The sequence below is a fragment of the Rhinatrema bivittatum genome, chromosome 3, assembly GCF_901001135.1.
Source record: "Rhinatrema bivittatum chromosome 3, aRhiBiv1.1, whole genome shotgun sequence".
In the NCBI taxonomy this organism is placed as follows: Eukaryota; Metazoa; Chordata; class Amphibia; order Gymnophiona; family Rhinatrematidae; genus Rhinatrema; species Rhinatrema bivittatum.
The window spans coordinates 313114495-313132535 of NC_042617.1; the positions used below are offsets into that span (position 1 = coordinate 313114495).

The window sequence follows — 18041 nt, forward strand, 5'->3', positions numbered from 1 at the left end:
CCAGATGCAGAAGGTTCGCAAACCATGGCTGACAGCCACTTGGGCGCCACAGAATTATTCTGCCTGGATGAATCTTGAAGAACTGTAGCACCCGTCCTACGAGCAGCCATGGTGGAAATATGTACAGCAAGAGGTGTGTCTGCCACAGTTGCATGACAGTGTCAATGCCCTCCGATCTGACCTCCCATCTGCGACCGAAAAAGCGATCCATTTTTGCATTTGCTGGAGTCAGCATGAAGTCTATCACTTGTTTGCCCCCACCTTGCTCACAGGAAGGTGAAGGCTTCCACTGACAACTCCCACTCCCCTGGATCTAAACGCTGTCTGCTGAGGAAGTCTGCCTGCACATTGTCCACTCTGGCCACATGAGAAGCAGCAAGTCTCAGATGTTTCTCCGCCCACACGAACAGCTTCTGCGCCGCCAGCACCACTAGATGACTCTTCGTTCCGCCTTGAAGATTGATGTACTCTACAGTTGTCGCATTGTACGAGAATACTCGCACCAACTTGTCCCGAACAAGCTAAAGAAATGCAAACAAGGCCTTGCGCCGCCCTGATTTCCAGTCAATTGATCGACTAAGCCGCATCCTCTGGTGACCACTGCCCCTGGGTCGACTTCCCTTGACAAATTATCCTCCCCATCTAGAGAGGCTGGCATCTGTGGTTACCAGTACCCAGTCTGGTATTTCCAGATACATTCCCTTCTCCAGACAGACAGCCACCATGAAAGACTGGACCTGGCATCCTCTGGCAATGGTAAAGGAAGCTGAAATTTATCAGACAGCGGATTCCAATGGGATAACAGAACCCCCTGCAGAGAATGCATATGAGCAAGAGACCTCAGCATTAAATCTAGCATAGAAGCCATGGACCCCAGGCCCTGCAGGTAATCCCAGACCTTGGACACTGACTGGCTCAACTGAAGAACCTGACTCTGCAGCTTAAGGACTCTCTGAAGTCAGGAACACCTTCCTCAGCTGTGTATAGAAGCATGTGCCCAGATACTCCAAAGACCGGGTTGGTCTGTTTCAGATTACTCTCTGTGAGGTTAGTCACAGCCCAATACCCCCAAGAAGCTGAAGTGCACATTGGACTGAGCGACCACACTACCTCAGACTTTGCTCGTATCAGCCAATCGTCCAGGTACGGGTGGACCAGGACACCCTCCTTCCTGAGTGCTGCCACTACCACCATTTGAATGTGTGCGGCGCCGCCACCAACCCAAAAGGAAGAGCTCGAAAATGATCTCCCAGAACCATGAACCTCTGATGTTCAGGCCAAATGAGGATAAGAACATAGGCCTCTGACAAGTCCAAGGATGTTAGAAACTCCTTCGTGCACCGCCATCATTGTTCACAGAGTCGCCATCTGAAAACAGCACCCGGAGGGCGGCATTTACCTTCTGCAGATCGAGAATGGGCGAAAGGTCCCCTTTTTCTTTGGCACTATGAAGTACATAGAATACCTGCCCTCTTTCCTGAGGAGGCACCGAAATAATGGCACGCAGAAGTTGTAAGCGCTGTAGTGTGCTTGCACCAGGGAATTACAAGGTGTCACTGAGCGGGTGAAAAAAATTCTAAGGCGTAATCTCTTGCCACCTCCAAGACCCACCGGTCCAAAGTGATTCTGGCCCACTCCTTATAAAAGAGCTTCCCTCTGATAGCTTCCCATTCCCAATCCATCACTTCAACTGCTTTGACAACGGGAAAGCAGTAGGAGGTCCCTGCAACCCCTCCAGAAGCAGGACTCACCCCTTCCTTGTCAGAGTCTTCCTGGGTGGCTTTCATCCTGAGCTCCTCCAGAACCTGGAGAATCAATTGATCCAGTTCCTCTTCCTGAACAGCCGAATCACTCGCAGGTCATCTCCTTCCGCAACAGCATCCAGGTCCTGAGCATCCCAATCCTGCATGGGGTCTCCCAAAGCAAACAATGGATTCCAGTCTGGGTCCTGCCCCAGATCTCCCAAGGCACCAACAGGGTCCTTGTTTGATCCCACTGGAATCCCTTGAAGTTGTTCAGGATCATCCAGGCTATCAGACGAATCGTCTTCCTCTGGGGCACATAAGAGTCCCAGCATATTTAAGATCCTTCCTGATTCTGTAGGCCCTCTAGCCTTTTTGGCCATCTGGGACTTCCTAGGCAAGGGTCTCTTTGCCCCTAGTTCCTGCCTGGTTAAATAATCCTTATGAAGGAGAAGCACAAACCTTGTAGAAAAAGCCTTTGAGTCAGAGGAGGAAGATTCCTGATCAGCTTCTTCCCGAGCCCCTCCCTGTCCCCTGCCACCAGCAGGGTCCTTTCCCACAGGCAGAAGTGTAGGGAGAGAATCCTGGGGCCCAGAAAGAGCAGCCTGCACTTCAGCATGTGTTGCCAAAATGGCCAGTTTCTCTGAGCCCGCCCCCCCCCCCCCCCCACCCACCTTCACGCCATTCCCAGAGGATCCCCCCCACGCCAAGCACATTCGTGGCCAAAGGCTGCATAGAGATCAGCTTGCCTCACACTGCAGCAAAGTTTGGCACGCTGCGCGGGAGCCAGCATGTCAGGGCGGTCGGGCCTGCACGTGTGGTCAAGCCTAAAAATAAACAGAGCCTCTGCTATCGCACTTGCTGCTGTCCCAGTGCCGCAATTCAGCACTCAGACCCCAAGGCAGGCAGGCAATTCGGCTGCTCTCTCTGGCCTGCCTCAGCAGGAAAATAATTGCCCACTCCTCAGCCCTGCCCAGAGCCTCCACTGCTGCTAATCTCCCTGCTTCAAGTCTTTTTTTCTTTAATATAGTTTAAGACCACAACTAAAAGGGGGAAGAACTAATCCCCTCAGGGGAGCTGAGACAGGCCCACAGGAGGAGAGGGAACCAGGGCCCCTGGCTATCTACCCTCCCTCTCAAGAAGGGCAGAGTCCAGACAGGGATTACCAACTCCCCACTCCACCCGAGGGATGGCTCACAGAAACCCAACACCTCAGGGAGTCAAATCCTATCATTTCTTTGAACAACTCCAGACTGCAGGTTTGCACCTCTACCATCTACTGGAGACAAATACAGAAGGACTGCAGGTGGCACTCCCGGTTATGTAGCAGTGCCTCAAAGTTTTGTTCTCTGCCTCCATCTGCTGGTAGGGATGCATAAACAGACTCATCTGGACTGATCCAGTGTATGAACAGGAATCTCCAGGTAGTTCTGAAGGAAAACTCATTGCACCAGTTCAGTGAGGTATAAACCTAAAGAAATAGGAGACTGCTACCTGGTTAAAGATGTGGGATGACAACCCAGGATTATGAAACAGGTCCTAGAAGGGATAGGATGAGCTGGACTATGCTTCAAAGAAGCCATGGAGAAGACACATTTAAAGACTACACCATGGCAAAGAAGCCATATCTAAATAGTAGCAGAATATACAGCATGGATTGATTGCCATGTTACAACTTTATAGGTCTCAATGGAAGTAGACCTTGAATGAGTAATAAATGCTGCCATGCCTTAGACACACTTGGGGATAATCAACTTTTGGGAAGGGTTTGGGTAAGAAATTTGTAAAGTTTATTTCTGGGCCCATTAAAATGCTATAGTATGTCTCATTGGGATTCAAATGCATATTTTGATTGTATTGTTGCACACTGCCCTGTAACCTATCCTGTAAGTGGATGGAAAGGTCAATAGTGTCACAGCACTCCCAGGCCTATTGGGGTCAGAAGGGGAAAAAACCCAAAACCAACATACTGTGGACTTCCTTTGGGTTTAAGCCTGTTCCTGAGGTGACTTGTAAAAACCATGGAATAAAATGCCTTTTCATTTTTTATAGAGATAGGACCCTACAGAAATAAGTGTTGGAAGGACACTTGGCTGAGCTTTTTATGGGAGACTGCCCTATGATAAGAGTCTAGTTGAAAGACACTAGGTGCCTGGATTTTGTTGACTACAGGCTGAAGTGCAGCACTAAAATAAGATTTTCCCCATGATGCTGCAGGAGGCTTGATAGGAGCATCTGACAACTAGAGGCTGAACAGAGGGGTGGGGGGGGACTATTTCTAATATACATGTGATAAGCATCAACTATATAGAGGTGAATCCTGTTTAGCCCAGACTCAAACATGTACTGTATTCAAGGAGTTGTGTTGAACAAAAGGGATCTAGGGCCTTGCCCATCACAGCAGATTGCAAGCCCTTCATTTAAAGCAATAAGGCTTCCTGGTGCATTCCTTTCCAGAATACAAGGATTTTAAACATCTTTCCACAGAAAGCAAGTGCATACACGTCACCCTCAAGAGATTCTACTGGAGCAATGTTCCAATTCTGCACAATCAGTTGGGGGAAGTTTTACTTTATTGGTTTTCTTAAGAGAAGTCACAGTGGAAACTCTTGGCTAAAAAAGAGCTCAGAGGATTTTTTTTTTTGGTCAGCAAGATCTTGGCCAAAGGTATGGGAGAATGCATGTTCAGAGCATGTCTTCTGATCATATGGCTTGTTCTTTTTTCAGTCTGTTGCAAACTGATTTTAAGTATGCCCCACTTAGGGAAGACCGTTTACCACATCCTTCTATACACACTGTGTGTGTATAGAAGGTTCAGTTGAAGGCTAGCCTGCTTACCAAAATGTTCTCTTCCTGCCAGGTATGCAGTTTAGTAATGTCTTTGAGAGGCAGCCTGTTCTACACATTAACAGTTTGAAACAAGATGGAGCTTGTTCAAGAACAGTGGACTAGGGAAATTTTATTGGTCATGATACAAGATTTTCAGGCATTCAGTTGCTCATAGAACCAGCAGATTGGATGTGCAAGCTCTTCTTGAGAGAAGGAGTGATACTAGGTGCAAAGGCCTTTGTAGGTAAACTCCCCAATCATCTGCAGTTAAGAATTTGATAGGGAAGAGAACCCCCCCTCCAAGAACTGGAATAAGTGCTACCAAGATAGAACACACCATGGAGCAGCTCAGGCACCGAGTTGAGTGACCTGGTTCAACTGGGAGTTTAGGAACTATTACGGTGGTCTGAGATGAGATGGAGTTACATCAACTGTGGAAGCCAATAGGCCCAACATCTGAACATGAAACCATGCAGATGACTCACCACAGCCACTGTAAACCAACCCCAAGGATGGAGAGCTGGGCCATTGACTGTGTTGCAATTAACAAAGCTCCTATAAATTCCAATTGAAATGTTGTTCAGACTGGACTTGGGATAGACAAATCCTAGGGACAGCAGCATCCAGACTGTATTATGTATGGACTTTTCTGCCACTTCACCAAGTTGTGCTCTTGACCAGCCAACTGGTTAAACATGGAAAAATGTAAAACTGCTCCAAAGCCCACTGTGCAGAGTCCAGGCCAAACTAATAGATACATTACCCTACTACAAACCTGAAATTCATTCTAGACCAGGAAGCCCAGAAAATATGATTTTCTCCATTTAGAAGGAAATTAGTGCCCAGAGTAACCATCTTTAATTTTTCAATAGCCCCTAAATTTAGGATCCTGTCCTTTTAGAACAAAATCCTCACCTACCTTGGGGACAGGTTAGGGCTGCTCTGGTCTACAAGAGGGAGATTTAATCCAAGTTTATCTCTGGTGTTGAGTAAACTTCAGGAATCTTTTGGATAGGTGATTTGGAGATATTCCCACTAGGTGTCATTTGTAAGATTCCTTTACAATCCAGAGGACACAGCTGTTTGAGGCTATAACAGGCTGATAGTTTACTAAAACCTCAACTTAAACCACCATTGTAGAGAGGTCTTCAAGAACAGACTGCCATTCTAGATACCTCCTTCCAAATGCAGTCATACTAAACCACCACAAGATTTGTTACAAATGTCTGGATACCTTAGCTGTAACATCTAGCACTACTGAAATTCATTGAGTACCACATAAAGGTCTTTGGCTTTTGTCTGCAAACCCCTACACCCCACAAAAAAAAAGTGCACCCTCCTCCCCCTCCCCAAAAGCCTATGGCCGATTTTGAAATGTGGTTCTGCTTTGAAGTAGCAATCAAGACAAACACGTATTCCTGGATTCTCTCTTTTTCAATATAAAGTCTACCAACCTGATTTGATTGGGAGACTGGAGAAGGGAGAGGGGAAGAGGCTTTGAAGTCCTGTTGTCCAGACAAGGGGCAGACCAATATGAAATCTCAAACAATTAGTGTAATTTGGAGGCAGCCATAGTGTCTAAGGATAGATGTCTTTCATGGGCTATGGCTTCCTTGACCTCATTTCTGAAAAGAAATGCACTACAAGGCATGTCTGTTCTTTTTCTGCACATCTTCACAAAGTATCTGCATTTATAAGTCTGCAGGCTTCAGCTCTCACTGTATATTAACACAGGTTGTGCAGACCAGATGCTTCTCACATCACTGATTTCCATCAGGTGACATTTCTATCCATTTCACTTAGGAGAAATGGATTCCTGGATCCATTCCCAGATTGTATATAAAAGTCTCTCAGATTTGCTAATATATGGGCCTTAAGAACGCATTCTGGTAAAGCATCTTCCAAGAAATTTCCAGAAACTGAGTTATGTCTAGCAGGTACAGTGTGATTTGTGGGTCCTTTTCACAGTGGATTTAACTGCCACACTATAGCAAGGATAACTTGTTGAATCCCTCACCTGCCTCACTTATGATACTGTAGTCTCCCACATCTGCTATAGATCCTGGAAGGTGGATGGGTATTGCTACTATCTCTTTAGAGGCACTGAGTTTGAAGCCAAGAGGTGTCCTGGTTTTAGCCTCAACTTGCAACTCAAAAATGTAAGCCATCCTCAAGTCAAAAGGTATTTGAGTGGAGACAATCCTGGACTGTGGCAGAGCACCCTATTAGCTTAGTAGAGGATACCTATTTGAAACAGTACTCCTGGCAGCTATCCAGAGCTTGAAACACTATCTGAATCTATGTATGGGAATGCATAGACTGCAGAGCCGGATATCTATAGCCTAAAACTGCATCTCACAACAGGCCAAAGTGACTTCATGCTTTGAACTTGTTACACTTAGTACATGGGGCAGAGTCAGGCTAAAAACAGAATATTAGGACATATCACACTTGAGTATAGGATCACTCGACACATCAAGAGTGATGTGCTTGAAGTCAGGATCTTGATGCACTTGAGGTGAGTACACAAGGTGAAGTTGGCTAGGAGAATCACCAGCATACAGACCTCATAATTGTGATTTTTCAGTGCTCTGGAGGTCACGGTCAAAGGCCTCAAACTAGTTCTGAGACCAGTGTGGCAATTTGGAAGGCAAAGACCACCCTCCAGATGCAGCCACTCAACAGTACAGAAGGGTTCTGCACCATCTAGATCTTAGCCAAGTCAAAGCTTTTGCTTGATGCTCAGTGCCAACATTTCAGCTCCTTGTTCAAGCACTAAAGCTTTAAACTCCATTTGAATGTGAAGGGTTTGAGACATTCCTGGCCCTATATTCAGACTGAGGAATCAAAGGTTGAGGGGGCTTCTTTGGCCCAGCCTGACAGTCATCTGTTCAGCTATCTAGAGTTTGGGTTAAGCCTTTTATACCAACTTCCAGGAGCTATGCAAGTATATTATTCTTCCAGATTCAAAATGCTCTGGGCAACATCTTTGTACAGATCTCACAGCAGAGATCACCTTGTACTATATATTTTTTTTTTTTTAGCAAACCTTGTGAAGGGTTAGTGATGGACATGGTTTTCAAGTGGGACAGAAGTTGAAACTCCTGGCCTGCTTCTTAGACATGGAGAGAAAGAAAAAAAAAAAGCAAACAAGAATTCTTCATAAGACAATCCAACAGCAGACTGGCTGGTCAGTCTGGTATGGTCATACTGGGGAAAGAGACCCATCGGCTGACTCCATAACCAAAGAAAAAAACATGAAGGTGCCAAAACGTTAGGGTGGTCTAGGATATTTTAGGAAGGGAACCAAAAAAAGTATGCTAAGCTATGTGGAGCTGTAGAATGCTTCTGGTCTTGGCAGCCAAAACCCTGAAAGGGAACTACAATCCGGAACTACTGTGCATGGGCAGTGAATGTTTTTACCCCTTTCCAGAAAGCTCTGGAAGTGTATTCAGTGCTGAGCACCATGTGACCCATGTGTTACACTACTGTGAACCTTTCATACTCAGAGCATGAGACTTGCCTAAAGTCAGTCTATGGTAGAGCTGAGAACAGTTCAAGGATTTATTTACACTCCAATCCTCAAACTTCAAGGTTCAATAAGTATTAAGAGGAGTGTGGTCTAGTGGTTTGAGAACTGATTGTAGTGTAGTGTTCTGGTAGAAATATGCTGGAAGAGAGAAAACACTAGCTACAGACTGTAGGATTTTGCACCTCCACCATCTGCTGGAGACAGAGAAATACTGACTGACTATAGGTGGCACCTCATGATATAGGGCAGAGTCAGTCAAACTTCTGTCTCCATCTGCTGGTGGGGAGGCAAAACCCAGGAGTCTGGACTGATCTGGGTACGTACAGGATTTTGAATGTTGCGATACTTTATTGGACCAACACAAAAGATTTTAACAATGTTGAGACTACAAAGGGATCTTCAGATGAAGCAAGTTATGGTTAAAAGTTAAGGAAACACTTTAAATATGTATGTTAGCCCAATAAGGTACCAACCCACTAAGAACCCAAACTCAGTTAAATCAAAGTAACTTCATAGTATCAAACCCCCTCTCCAATAAGCAAAAAACACGGAAATATATATGCAAGGTTAAAACGGAGAGAAGGTTTTATTATTCATAACACATTTTGACTTAAACATTTTAAGTATGTAGCACAACTACGGCTATATAGAATATCCAGAAAAAGTAAACAAAAGCCAAAACACACTATTCTAGAAATAACATTGGAATTCTCTATCTTCTTCCCTTCTGGCCCAGGGAGGGCACACCATTTTATAACAATCACAAGCTTACATGTCAAAGTAAAAAAAGCAGTAATTTGAAATCTTCCATGGATTTTTCCTCTATAGGATTCCCATGCTGACACCAAAGATCTGCTGCCCCAGTAAGGTCACAAGCAGACGATTCAGTAAGGAGAGAATCTCTGTTTTTCCGTTTTCAGTTTGTTAGTAATGCACGGCACAGATGAGACGGCGGCACCCTTAGCAGCAGACACAACATTTAGTGCCAGGAGAGGGACGGGTTTCATGCCAAGCAGACTGGAGACACAAGGGGCGGTCGGAAGAGGGTTGGGAAGGCTGGAGGGTGCATCGGAGGTGATCCCTGCTGTGACGAGCGAGGGGGTGGTGGTGGAGGAGGAAGAAGAAGGGGTGGAGGGTTGAGAGAGGTTGATGTTCAGGTGATCAGGGATCGAGACGGAGGCAGTCTGGGAGGAGGGCTTAGCGCTTTCTAAACTGTAAGAGGAGAAAAGGGAACAAAAAAAAATGGGTGGGTGGAAGGGAAGACTACGGAAAGCACAAAAGGACAAAAATTCTTTAAAGATGTATAACCCACATCTGCAGCATTTAAAGTGCATCACCCTGAGACTTCAGTGGCAGGTGTTCCAAGATACCAGAGTCAATCTGTCTCTAAACTGTTTCCAGGCTTTCGAGCCCAAGGTGACATGACTAATGGACTAGCATACCTTAAACCAGCTTGCATTAGAATCGATATTCCAATAAACTGCTGTTCTGAATCTGTGTAAGGCAGACAGACTCTGGCATCAGGGGACAGTCACTTATAGGTAAAACATTTGAAAGCTTCTTTTAGAGTTATAACTCACATTAACCCCTTCAAATGCTGCAATTAAAAAATTATGCATTCCCCTCCCCTCCCCCACCCAGCACACACAAGCCACCTATAATTTAAGTGACCCACATTGTCCATTTTACAAGCACCTTTGAAGTCTTCCAGACAGTTGCAATAAGGTCTAAGAAACATGCTAGTCAATAAGGAGAACCCAGAGTTACAGAAGTATTTCTGACCCAGTTTACAGATTGCTGCTTTCAAAGCAGAACCACATTTCAAAAGAAGGCCTCCCAAAACCACTACATACTGAACAGAAACCCAAGTATTTATGTAGTAACATCCACAAGGGATTCCAGTAGTTCTGAGATAGTGGAACCTGGCCTTCTGATGTCATTACATGTCTATATATGTATTGTAGTGATGTCACAGAAGCAGTTTCCTGCTTGTAAACAGAAACCAATTCTTCTATCATAATGCCACACACTAAGCCATAAAGGGACAGATTTTAACAGGCCCATTTGCAGAGTCAAAACCTCAGAGGTTATTGGTGTTCATTTACAACATTCTTAAAAGCTGCATGAGTCATGTAAAAACCTGTCCCTCCTGTAAGAAACAAAATGGTTAGTTTGTATTTTAGATCTAGGTTTCCTATTTGTTCATAATAAAAGGTATAAAAACTACAGCAGTTTATGAAAGATCAAAATTAAGACCAGGATTTTATATATAGTGATAAGAAAACCATCCTATGGGCAGCACACAAGCACTTGTAGGGACTTTCTGGTCAAACTATGGTAAATTACCACCCAAGAATGTGTCAATGTAAAATGTCTTCAAAACTTAAATCTACAGTAATTTGTTGATTTAGTTGCATTTGTGTTTAAGTAGAGCCTACCCAATTTGAGGCAACCTAAGGCAGGCACCTCGGACACTTGCTAGTCTCAGGAATGCATCACATTTGTTACAACACAAATGAGGGCACCAGTCTGAAAGCATAGTACTGCTTTGTAAATCTTAAGTAATGTCAGTGAAGAATTTGTTTCATTGCTGCTCTAGTAGACAAAAGGCAGTAAGTCCACATGACAGGCATCAGGAAGTCAGAGTAATCAACCAACATGCAAATTAAGCCCAGAGGCATCAAATGCAAGTTTCACAATTTTGCCCATCATGAGACCCTGAGCTGTTTGTAATACTCAACTCAGAAGCATATCCCTGTTACTGTGGTTGTAGGCCCACAGATGATATCTATTACAACTATTCATCCATTAACACTGAAGACAAAAAGCCCTTTTAGGATAACCAAGATCAGATCTTTACAGTATATATACACTCATAGTTCCTGACATGGTGTTCCAGTTCAAGTGTGCTGGCTGTACTTTCTAGCAGCACCAAATAGGAGTTAAGTCAAAGATTCATCCAACCAAATAGCCAAGACCTGGTGCTGCTAGTTGCCAATTCTAATGTGGCAGAAGTGGCATATACTAACCCTTTGAAAACCAAAGTGGTTTTGAAGTTATAGATTATAGTAAATCAGCAGGATAAGGGGTAAGTGCTCTAAAGAACATGAATGAAATCTGCCCAACCATCATATGAAGGCATGCCCAAAGCAGAAGGATCTTAATTTGCATGCCCCAACTTAGCTGAGAAATCAGGTTATCATCCTAGTTAGCTAAGGTGATTGAACTCCAAACATAACTTATTTTGCACCCACAATATCTGGTTTCAGCCACTCACTCACATTTTAACCCAAGTCATTGATTTGCCCATTAACACCAAGAAATTAAAAACCCAGATTAATGTGAATAGGAAAAAGTCAAACTGGGTTTTTGTCCTTCTGAGAAAGCTGTTGCTTACCTGTAACAGGTGTTCTCACAGGACAGCAGGATGTTAATCCTCACATATGGGTGACGACAGGATGGAGCCCAATCACGGAACAGTTTTGTCAAAGTTTCTAGAACTTTGACTGGCACCTACTGGGCATGCCCAGCATGGCATCAACCCTGCAGCCAGCAGGGGTCCCCCTTCAGTCTCGTCTTATAGTAAAAAATACATGCAAGAAATAAAATTAAAAAAACGTAAACGAATCCAACTCCGCGGGGTGGCGAGCGGGTTTCGTGAGGACTAACATCCTGCTGTCCTGTGAGAACACCTGTTACAGGTAAGCAACATTTGCTTTCTCACAGGACAAGCAGGATGGTAGTCCTCACATATGGGTGAGTACAGAGCTGAGGATGCCTGAGCAATGCACCAAATTTACCCAAAGACGTGCAACAGGCACAAGAACTCTGGTGGAATTTGGTAGAGGGCATCCTGAACCCTACCGGGTTGGCAGAAGGATGTTGGTACCTCAGCTCGCAAATAAGTTGCGTAGCACAGACTGGCCGAAGATGGAATCTTGTCTGCCAGCCTTGTCTAAACAATAATGGGCTGCGAAGGTGTGGAGAGAGTTCCAAGTAGCAGCCTTACAGATTTCAGCAAGCGGCACCAAGCATAAGTGCGTTACTGATGTTGCCATGGCCCTGACAGTGTGTGCTTTAACACTGTCTTGAAGCAGAATGCCTGCCTGTTGGTAACAAAAGGAAATACAGTCCGCTAACCAGGAGGAGAGAGTCTGCTTACCCACAGGTTTGCCCAATTTGATGGGATCGAAGGAAACAATTGAGAGCATTTCTTGTGGACAGCGGTACGTCTACATAGAATGCTAGAGCATGTTTACAGTCAAAGGTATGTGGAGCCTGCTCTCCTGGATTTGAATGGGGCCTGGGAAAGAAGGTGGGTAGTATAATGGATTGATTGATATAAAACTCCGATACTACCTTAGGCAAAAACTTAGGGTGAGTGCAGATTACTACCCTATCATGCAGAAGTTTAGTGTAAGACAGATAGGTGACTAAGGCCTGTAACTAACTCTGCGAGACGTGAGCGCCAAAAGAAAAATCAGGTGAGAGCGGAGATCCCAGGATTGGATAGGCTCAAATGGAAGTTTCATGAGCCGCCCCAAAACCAAGTTGAGGTCCCAGGAAGGGGCCCAGAGGGCACAGTGGAGGTTTAAGGTGGAGCAAGCCCTTCAAAACGCGTGTTACGAGGGGTTGTACTGAAATACGTACATCCGACACCTTTTTGGAAGGCGGCTACCGCACCGACATGTACCCTGATAGAAGAAGTTTGGAGACCTGACTGACAGGTGCCAGAGATAGTCCAAAAAATTCGGTGTGGTACAAGTGAAGGGATCGATGGACATGGAAGTACACCATACCGCAAACCTGTTCCATTTGTAATAAGAATGCCTTGTGGAAGGCTTTCGTGATGCTACTAGGACATGGGAAACTGGCTCTGAAAGGTTAAGAGGTTGAAGGATTAACCGTTCAACATCCAGGCAGTCAGGGAGAGGGCCTGGAGGTTGGGGTGACGAAGGCAGCCGTTCTGAGTGATCAGAAGTGGGTCCTTCCCCAGAGGAATGTGCCATGATAGGTCGTGGAGAATTGGAAACCAGACCTGGTGTGACCAATGAGGGGCTATGAGAATAGTTAGTCCCTTGTCCCTTTGCAACTTCGAGAGTCTTTGAAATGCGTGGAAGTGGAGGGTATGCATAAAGGAGAGCACTGGCCCACGAGAGTAAGAAAGCATCTCTTGGCTGAAGGTGTTGGCTGTGAGTGAGAGAGCAGAAGTTCCCACTTTGCGGCTGTAAACTGATGCAAAGAAGTCTATGTGAGGGTAACCCCAACATTGGAATATTGAGTCCGCTACAGTTGGGTTGAGGGACCACTCTCGTGTGGTTGAAAAGTGCGACTCCACTTGTCTGCCAACACATTGTCCACTCCTGGCAAGTAGGTGGCCCTGAGGTACATCGAGTGGGAAAGGGCTTCCGCCCATATCTGTGCAGCTTCCTGACACAGGAGGTAGGAGCCCGTTCCCCCTTGCTTGTCGATGTACCACATGGCCACCTGGTTGTCTGTTTGAATCAGGATGACCTGGTTGGAAAAGTGATCCTGAAAAGTCCTGAGAGCATATCTGATTGCACGAAGCTCCAGGAAATTGATTTGGTGTTTGGCTTCCTCTGGAGACCAAATGCCCTGAGTTTGCAGGATGTGCACCCCAGCCGAGGTTGGAGGCATCTGAGGGTCTGGAACCTGAAATGGAAGGCCTTGAAGCAGATTGGATTGGTTTATCCACCAAGCCAGCGATAAGCGGAGCTGGTTGGTGATGTGGACAATGGTGGACATTGGCTGAGAAGACTGAATCCACTGAGATTTTAGAGTCCACTGCATTACTCTCATGACCAGGCAAGGCCATGGGAGTGACATGCACCGAGGTGGCCATATGACCCAGTAAGACCAGAAAATGACATGCAGTTGAGTGTTGTCAAGACGCCAGAGAAGAGAGAGTGAAAGCTCAATCCTGAGGTAGGAAGGCTTTTGCTTTTAGAGTGTCCAAGTCAGCCCCTATGAACGATAGGGTTTGAGAGGGAACTAGCCTGGATTTTGGATAGTTTATAAGAAACCCTAGGGAGATCAGGGTATGGCACGTGAGACAGACGTCAGTGCAGCTTGCTGAGTAGAAGCCCTGATCAACCAATCGTCGAGATAGGGGTAGACATGGACACTGACTCCTGAGAAAGGCAGCTACCACTACAAGGCACTTGGTGAAGACTTGTGGAGCAGATGCTAGGCCGAATGCACCACTCTATATTGGAAGTGTTTTGGGCCTAACTAGGAACCGCAGGAATCTGCAATGTGACAAGAGTAATTGAAATGTGTGTAGGCGTCCTGGAGGTCTAGAGAGCAGAGCTAGTCTTCCCTTTGGAGAAGGGGAAGAAGAGAACCCAAGGTCACTATCTTGAACTTTTCTCTTTGTAGGTATTTAAGGTGCAAAGATCCAGTATTGGGCGAACACCAACTGACTTTTTTGGTATCAGGAAATACTGGGAATAGAACCCCTGCCAGGAGAGGGGCACTGGCTCTATTGCATGGGACTGGAGGAGGAGGGAGATCTCCTGCTCCAGGAGTGATGAATGGTTGGATGTTCCCCACATCAGCCGAGGTGGGGAATCCGGTGGAACAGAGAAAGTTGAGGTGGTAACCTTGGGTATTACAGCGAGTACCCACTGATCTGAGGTGACTGTATGCCATGGTTTGGAGAAGTGGCACAGCCAGCCTTGTAACCCCTTCAGCCTCAGACAGGAATGGTCGGAAGTGGAGGCTGGGTACTGCTCTCTAGTAAGGAGTCAAAAGCCAGATGCTGAACCTGGCTGTGACTTCTGTACTCGAGGTTACTTGGATTGGCCTTTTTGGTAAGGCTTAGAAGCTAGAGCCCTGGACGCCGGGGGATAGAATCTCCTTTGCCAGTAGAATTGTCTCTTGGAGTCTCTCCTAGAAGATCTTTTGGAAGAGATCAGAAGGCAGTAAGGAGAGCTGGCGCAGAGTCTCCTGGTGGTCCTTGAGCTGCGCCACAGCTTCTTGCATCTTTTCTCTGAAAAGATTATCCCCAGCACAGGGCAAGTCAGCTAACCTGTCCTGTACTTCTGGTCTGAGGTCTGAAGACTTTAGCCAGGCCCATCTTATCGCACTAATTCCTGCCGCCGAAACTCTGGAGGCGGTGTCAGAAATGTCATATGCTGACCGTACTTCATATTTGCCAGCATCTAGACCCTTTTGTGCTAGGACATGAAGTTGGTCCTGGAATTGCAGAGGTAAGGCTTCAGCAAATTCCGGAATCTTCGTAAACAGAGTCCTATTGTACTGAGTCATGTATAATTGATAGGAAGCAATGCGAGAGATTAGCATTGATCCATGAAATACTCTCCTTCCAAACGCATTCAGAAATTTCTGTTCCTCTCCTGGCGGAATGGAAGAGTGGGGTTTGGAGCGTCATGCCCTCTTCTGGGCAGACTCCACAACTACTGAATGATGATCTAGTTGAGCTCTCTGGAAGCCAGGGGCTGGCTGAACTAGATGATAGGTGGCATCTGCCTTACGGTTGACAGGTTCCACAGAGCCAGGGTGCTCCCAATTTCTCTTTAGAAGGTCCAAGAGGTTATCACGAATAGGGATAAACATGATTTCCTTAGGATCATCGAGAAAACTGAGAAGTTCTAACATCTGATGCCTAGAGTCCTCTTCAGTCTGAAGCCGGAATGGAACTGTTTCAGACATTTCTTTAACAAAGTTGATAAAGGACAAGTCCTCTGGAGAAAAACGCTTCCTTTCATCAGGAGGAGAGGGCTGTGAAGGCAGATCATCTGTATCCTGGGACGAATCATCGGTCCAGGGATTGTATAGCTCACCACCAGCTACCATATGTTCATCAGAAGGGAGTAACGGTGTTATTCCGGAAGGTCTGGGCCTAGGCATCGATGGCCTTGAAGGTGGAATCGAAGGCATTGATGGGGGCATCGATGGATGTCTGTCTGTGGTAGCACTCCGGAGGGCAGAATGGAGATCGGTGATTCTTCTTCTTCCGATGACAAGAGTATTGGTGAGGAAGGAATTGGGGCCATCAGTTCCCTCGGATGCACCGGTGGAAGGGCACCGATTAAACTTATCCATTCTTGCCAATAGCTGTGTGCTCGGTGGCCAGAGCAGGAACCGGCGATGGAAGTTTGAACCCCTGGAGTGCTTTACCGATGGCCTCTTGGATCATCTGATCCAATTTCTCACGGAAACCTGGGGCATAGATACCCGGTTCCGGAGTAGGAAGCAGCACTGGCGTAGCCGGAGGGTCCACCAGTGAAGGTGGAATCACAGATCCCGGCACCTGTCCAGGTGGGGGAATGCCTCGGTGACCCAGGAACAGAAGAGGATAGGGCCTTTTCTGTTTGGGACTTCTTTGCCAGTGGCTCAGAAGAGGTCGATGCCAAGGGCTTGCCTATATATGTGGCCTGAGCTTTTCAATGGTGGTGTCTATGTTTTTCCTCAATGTTCTCCTCTGTCTTTCTCCTGAGGAGGTACAGGGGGGGGGGGGGGGGGAGGACACCCACGGAGTTGTCGAAGCCGGTTGGGCAGAAGCGGTTTCCTGGTGCTGGCGCGAAGTAGACTGTACTGGTTCAGATGACGTCAAAACTACCGATGGAGTCGGGGGGTTTTGGCTGAAAGAGAGGTCCCAACTTCTCCAGCCTAGCCTTACAACCCTTTGGTGTCATTTGGGCACATTTGGTGCAAATAGGGACATCATGGTTGGACCGCAAACATCACACAGACCTTGTGAGGGTCAGTGATTGACATCGTTTGAGTGCAGTCAGGGCACCAACGGAAACCAGACGCCATGGACTGGACAAACTTTAGCCGCGGTGCAGTTGATGGCCGGTAGGCCGCGAGGGAAAAACTTGACGGGAATCTACCGCAAGCAGGTAAAACAAAAAAACCCACACACCATTTGGCTGCGGATCAAAGATATCGATAAGGGGACCCCTGTGGGGTAAAGATTTTTTGAAAATTTTGAAGTTCATGAGGAAAAATTCTTGTCCGGAATCTCTGAAGAGCTCTTTAACCTGCGTGGCTACTGCTGTGCAGAAAAAAAGAAGACTGAAGGGGGGACCCCTGCTGGCTGCAGGGTTGGTGCTATGCTGGGCATGCCCAATAGGTGCCAGTCAAAGTTCTAGAAACTGACAAAAAAGTGTTCTGTGATTGGGCTCCATCCTGATAATGTCACTCATGTGAGGACTACCATCCTGCTTGTCCTATGAGAATGCCTCATCTTGTTCAAGTACAGTGACCCATAAGATTAACCCATTTCTTCCCTGCCTGCATAGTCAAACCATGGGGAGATTACTTTGCAGTTCCATGCCCTCAAGAAGTTAGCACCATTTCTTACAGAATGTTTTCCTCAAATATGAGATTTCAGAGCAGGAAACATTTCAAACCATAATTGCCATTTTAAAGACAGTTTGATCAAAGACTGATGATACACTAGGAACTTAGCAGTGAGCACATCAACCTAGAGATTGACCAAAACTATTTGATAGAATAGTAAATGGCCTTCACTTTTTTTTTTTTTTTTTAACTAGGCAGTTAACTTAAGATGTACTCTGTTGGAAAGATGCAATCTATGGAAAAGTAAAAAAAAAAAAATGAGGGAAGACCACCAATAGGGGATCTGAGGTGGGGATGTTTATGAAACCTACTTCTTAGAGAGACATATGGGAAGTAGTAACAGGATGAAGGGAATTATTTTCTGGAGAGGAATGGCAGAATGCAATACTAAATAAAATGAATTCTTGTACAATGTCAGTTGGACAGCAAGACTTCGGGTTGGAACAAGATTACAAGAAAACTAGTATTCTTTGGACACAAATGCTTTAGTATTTAAGACTTGTTAACTAACATTTGCTTTGGTCTTTAGGAAATACTCCTTCAGTTCATAACTCATGTTCAATCCTGATCATAGGGCTAACCTTTTA

The 18041-nt window shown here is 45.9% G+C and overlaps 1 protein-coding gene across 6 annotated transcripts in view; it reads right to left on the reverse strand.

Moving 5' to 3' along the window:
• The window catches only part of PCBP2 (poly(rC) binding protein 2), a 144064-nt gene that overhangs the window by 22400 nt on the left and 103623 nt on the right, over window positions 1-18041 (reverse strand). For 2 of the 6 annotated variants that reach the window (XM_029595206.1, XM_029595207.1), the window contains one exon: window positions 8666-9315. The exons of 2 other annotated variants lie outside the window; for them this stretch is intronic. In XM_029595206.1, coding sequence (XP_029451066.1) covers window positions 8988-9315 — 328 coding nt within the window. In that variant the 3' untranslated portion in view covers window positions 8666-8987. Of the gene's footprint in view, window positions 1-8665; window positions 9316-18041 lie in introns of those variants that run through there. 2 more of the 6 variants (XM_029595205.1, XM_029595204.1) reach the window with 1 other exon arrangement.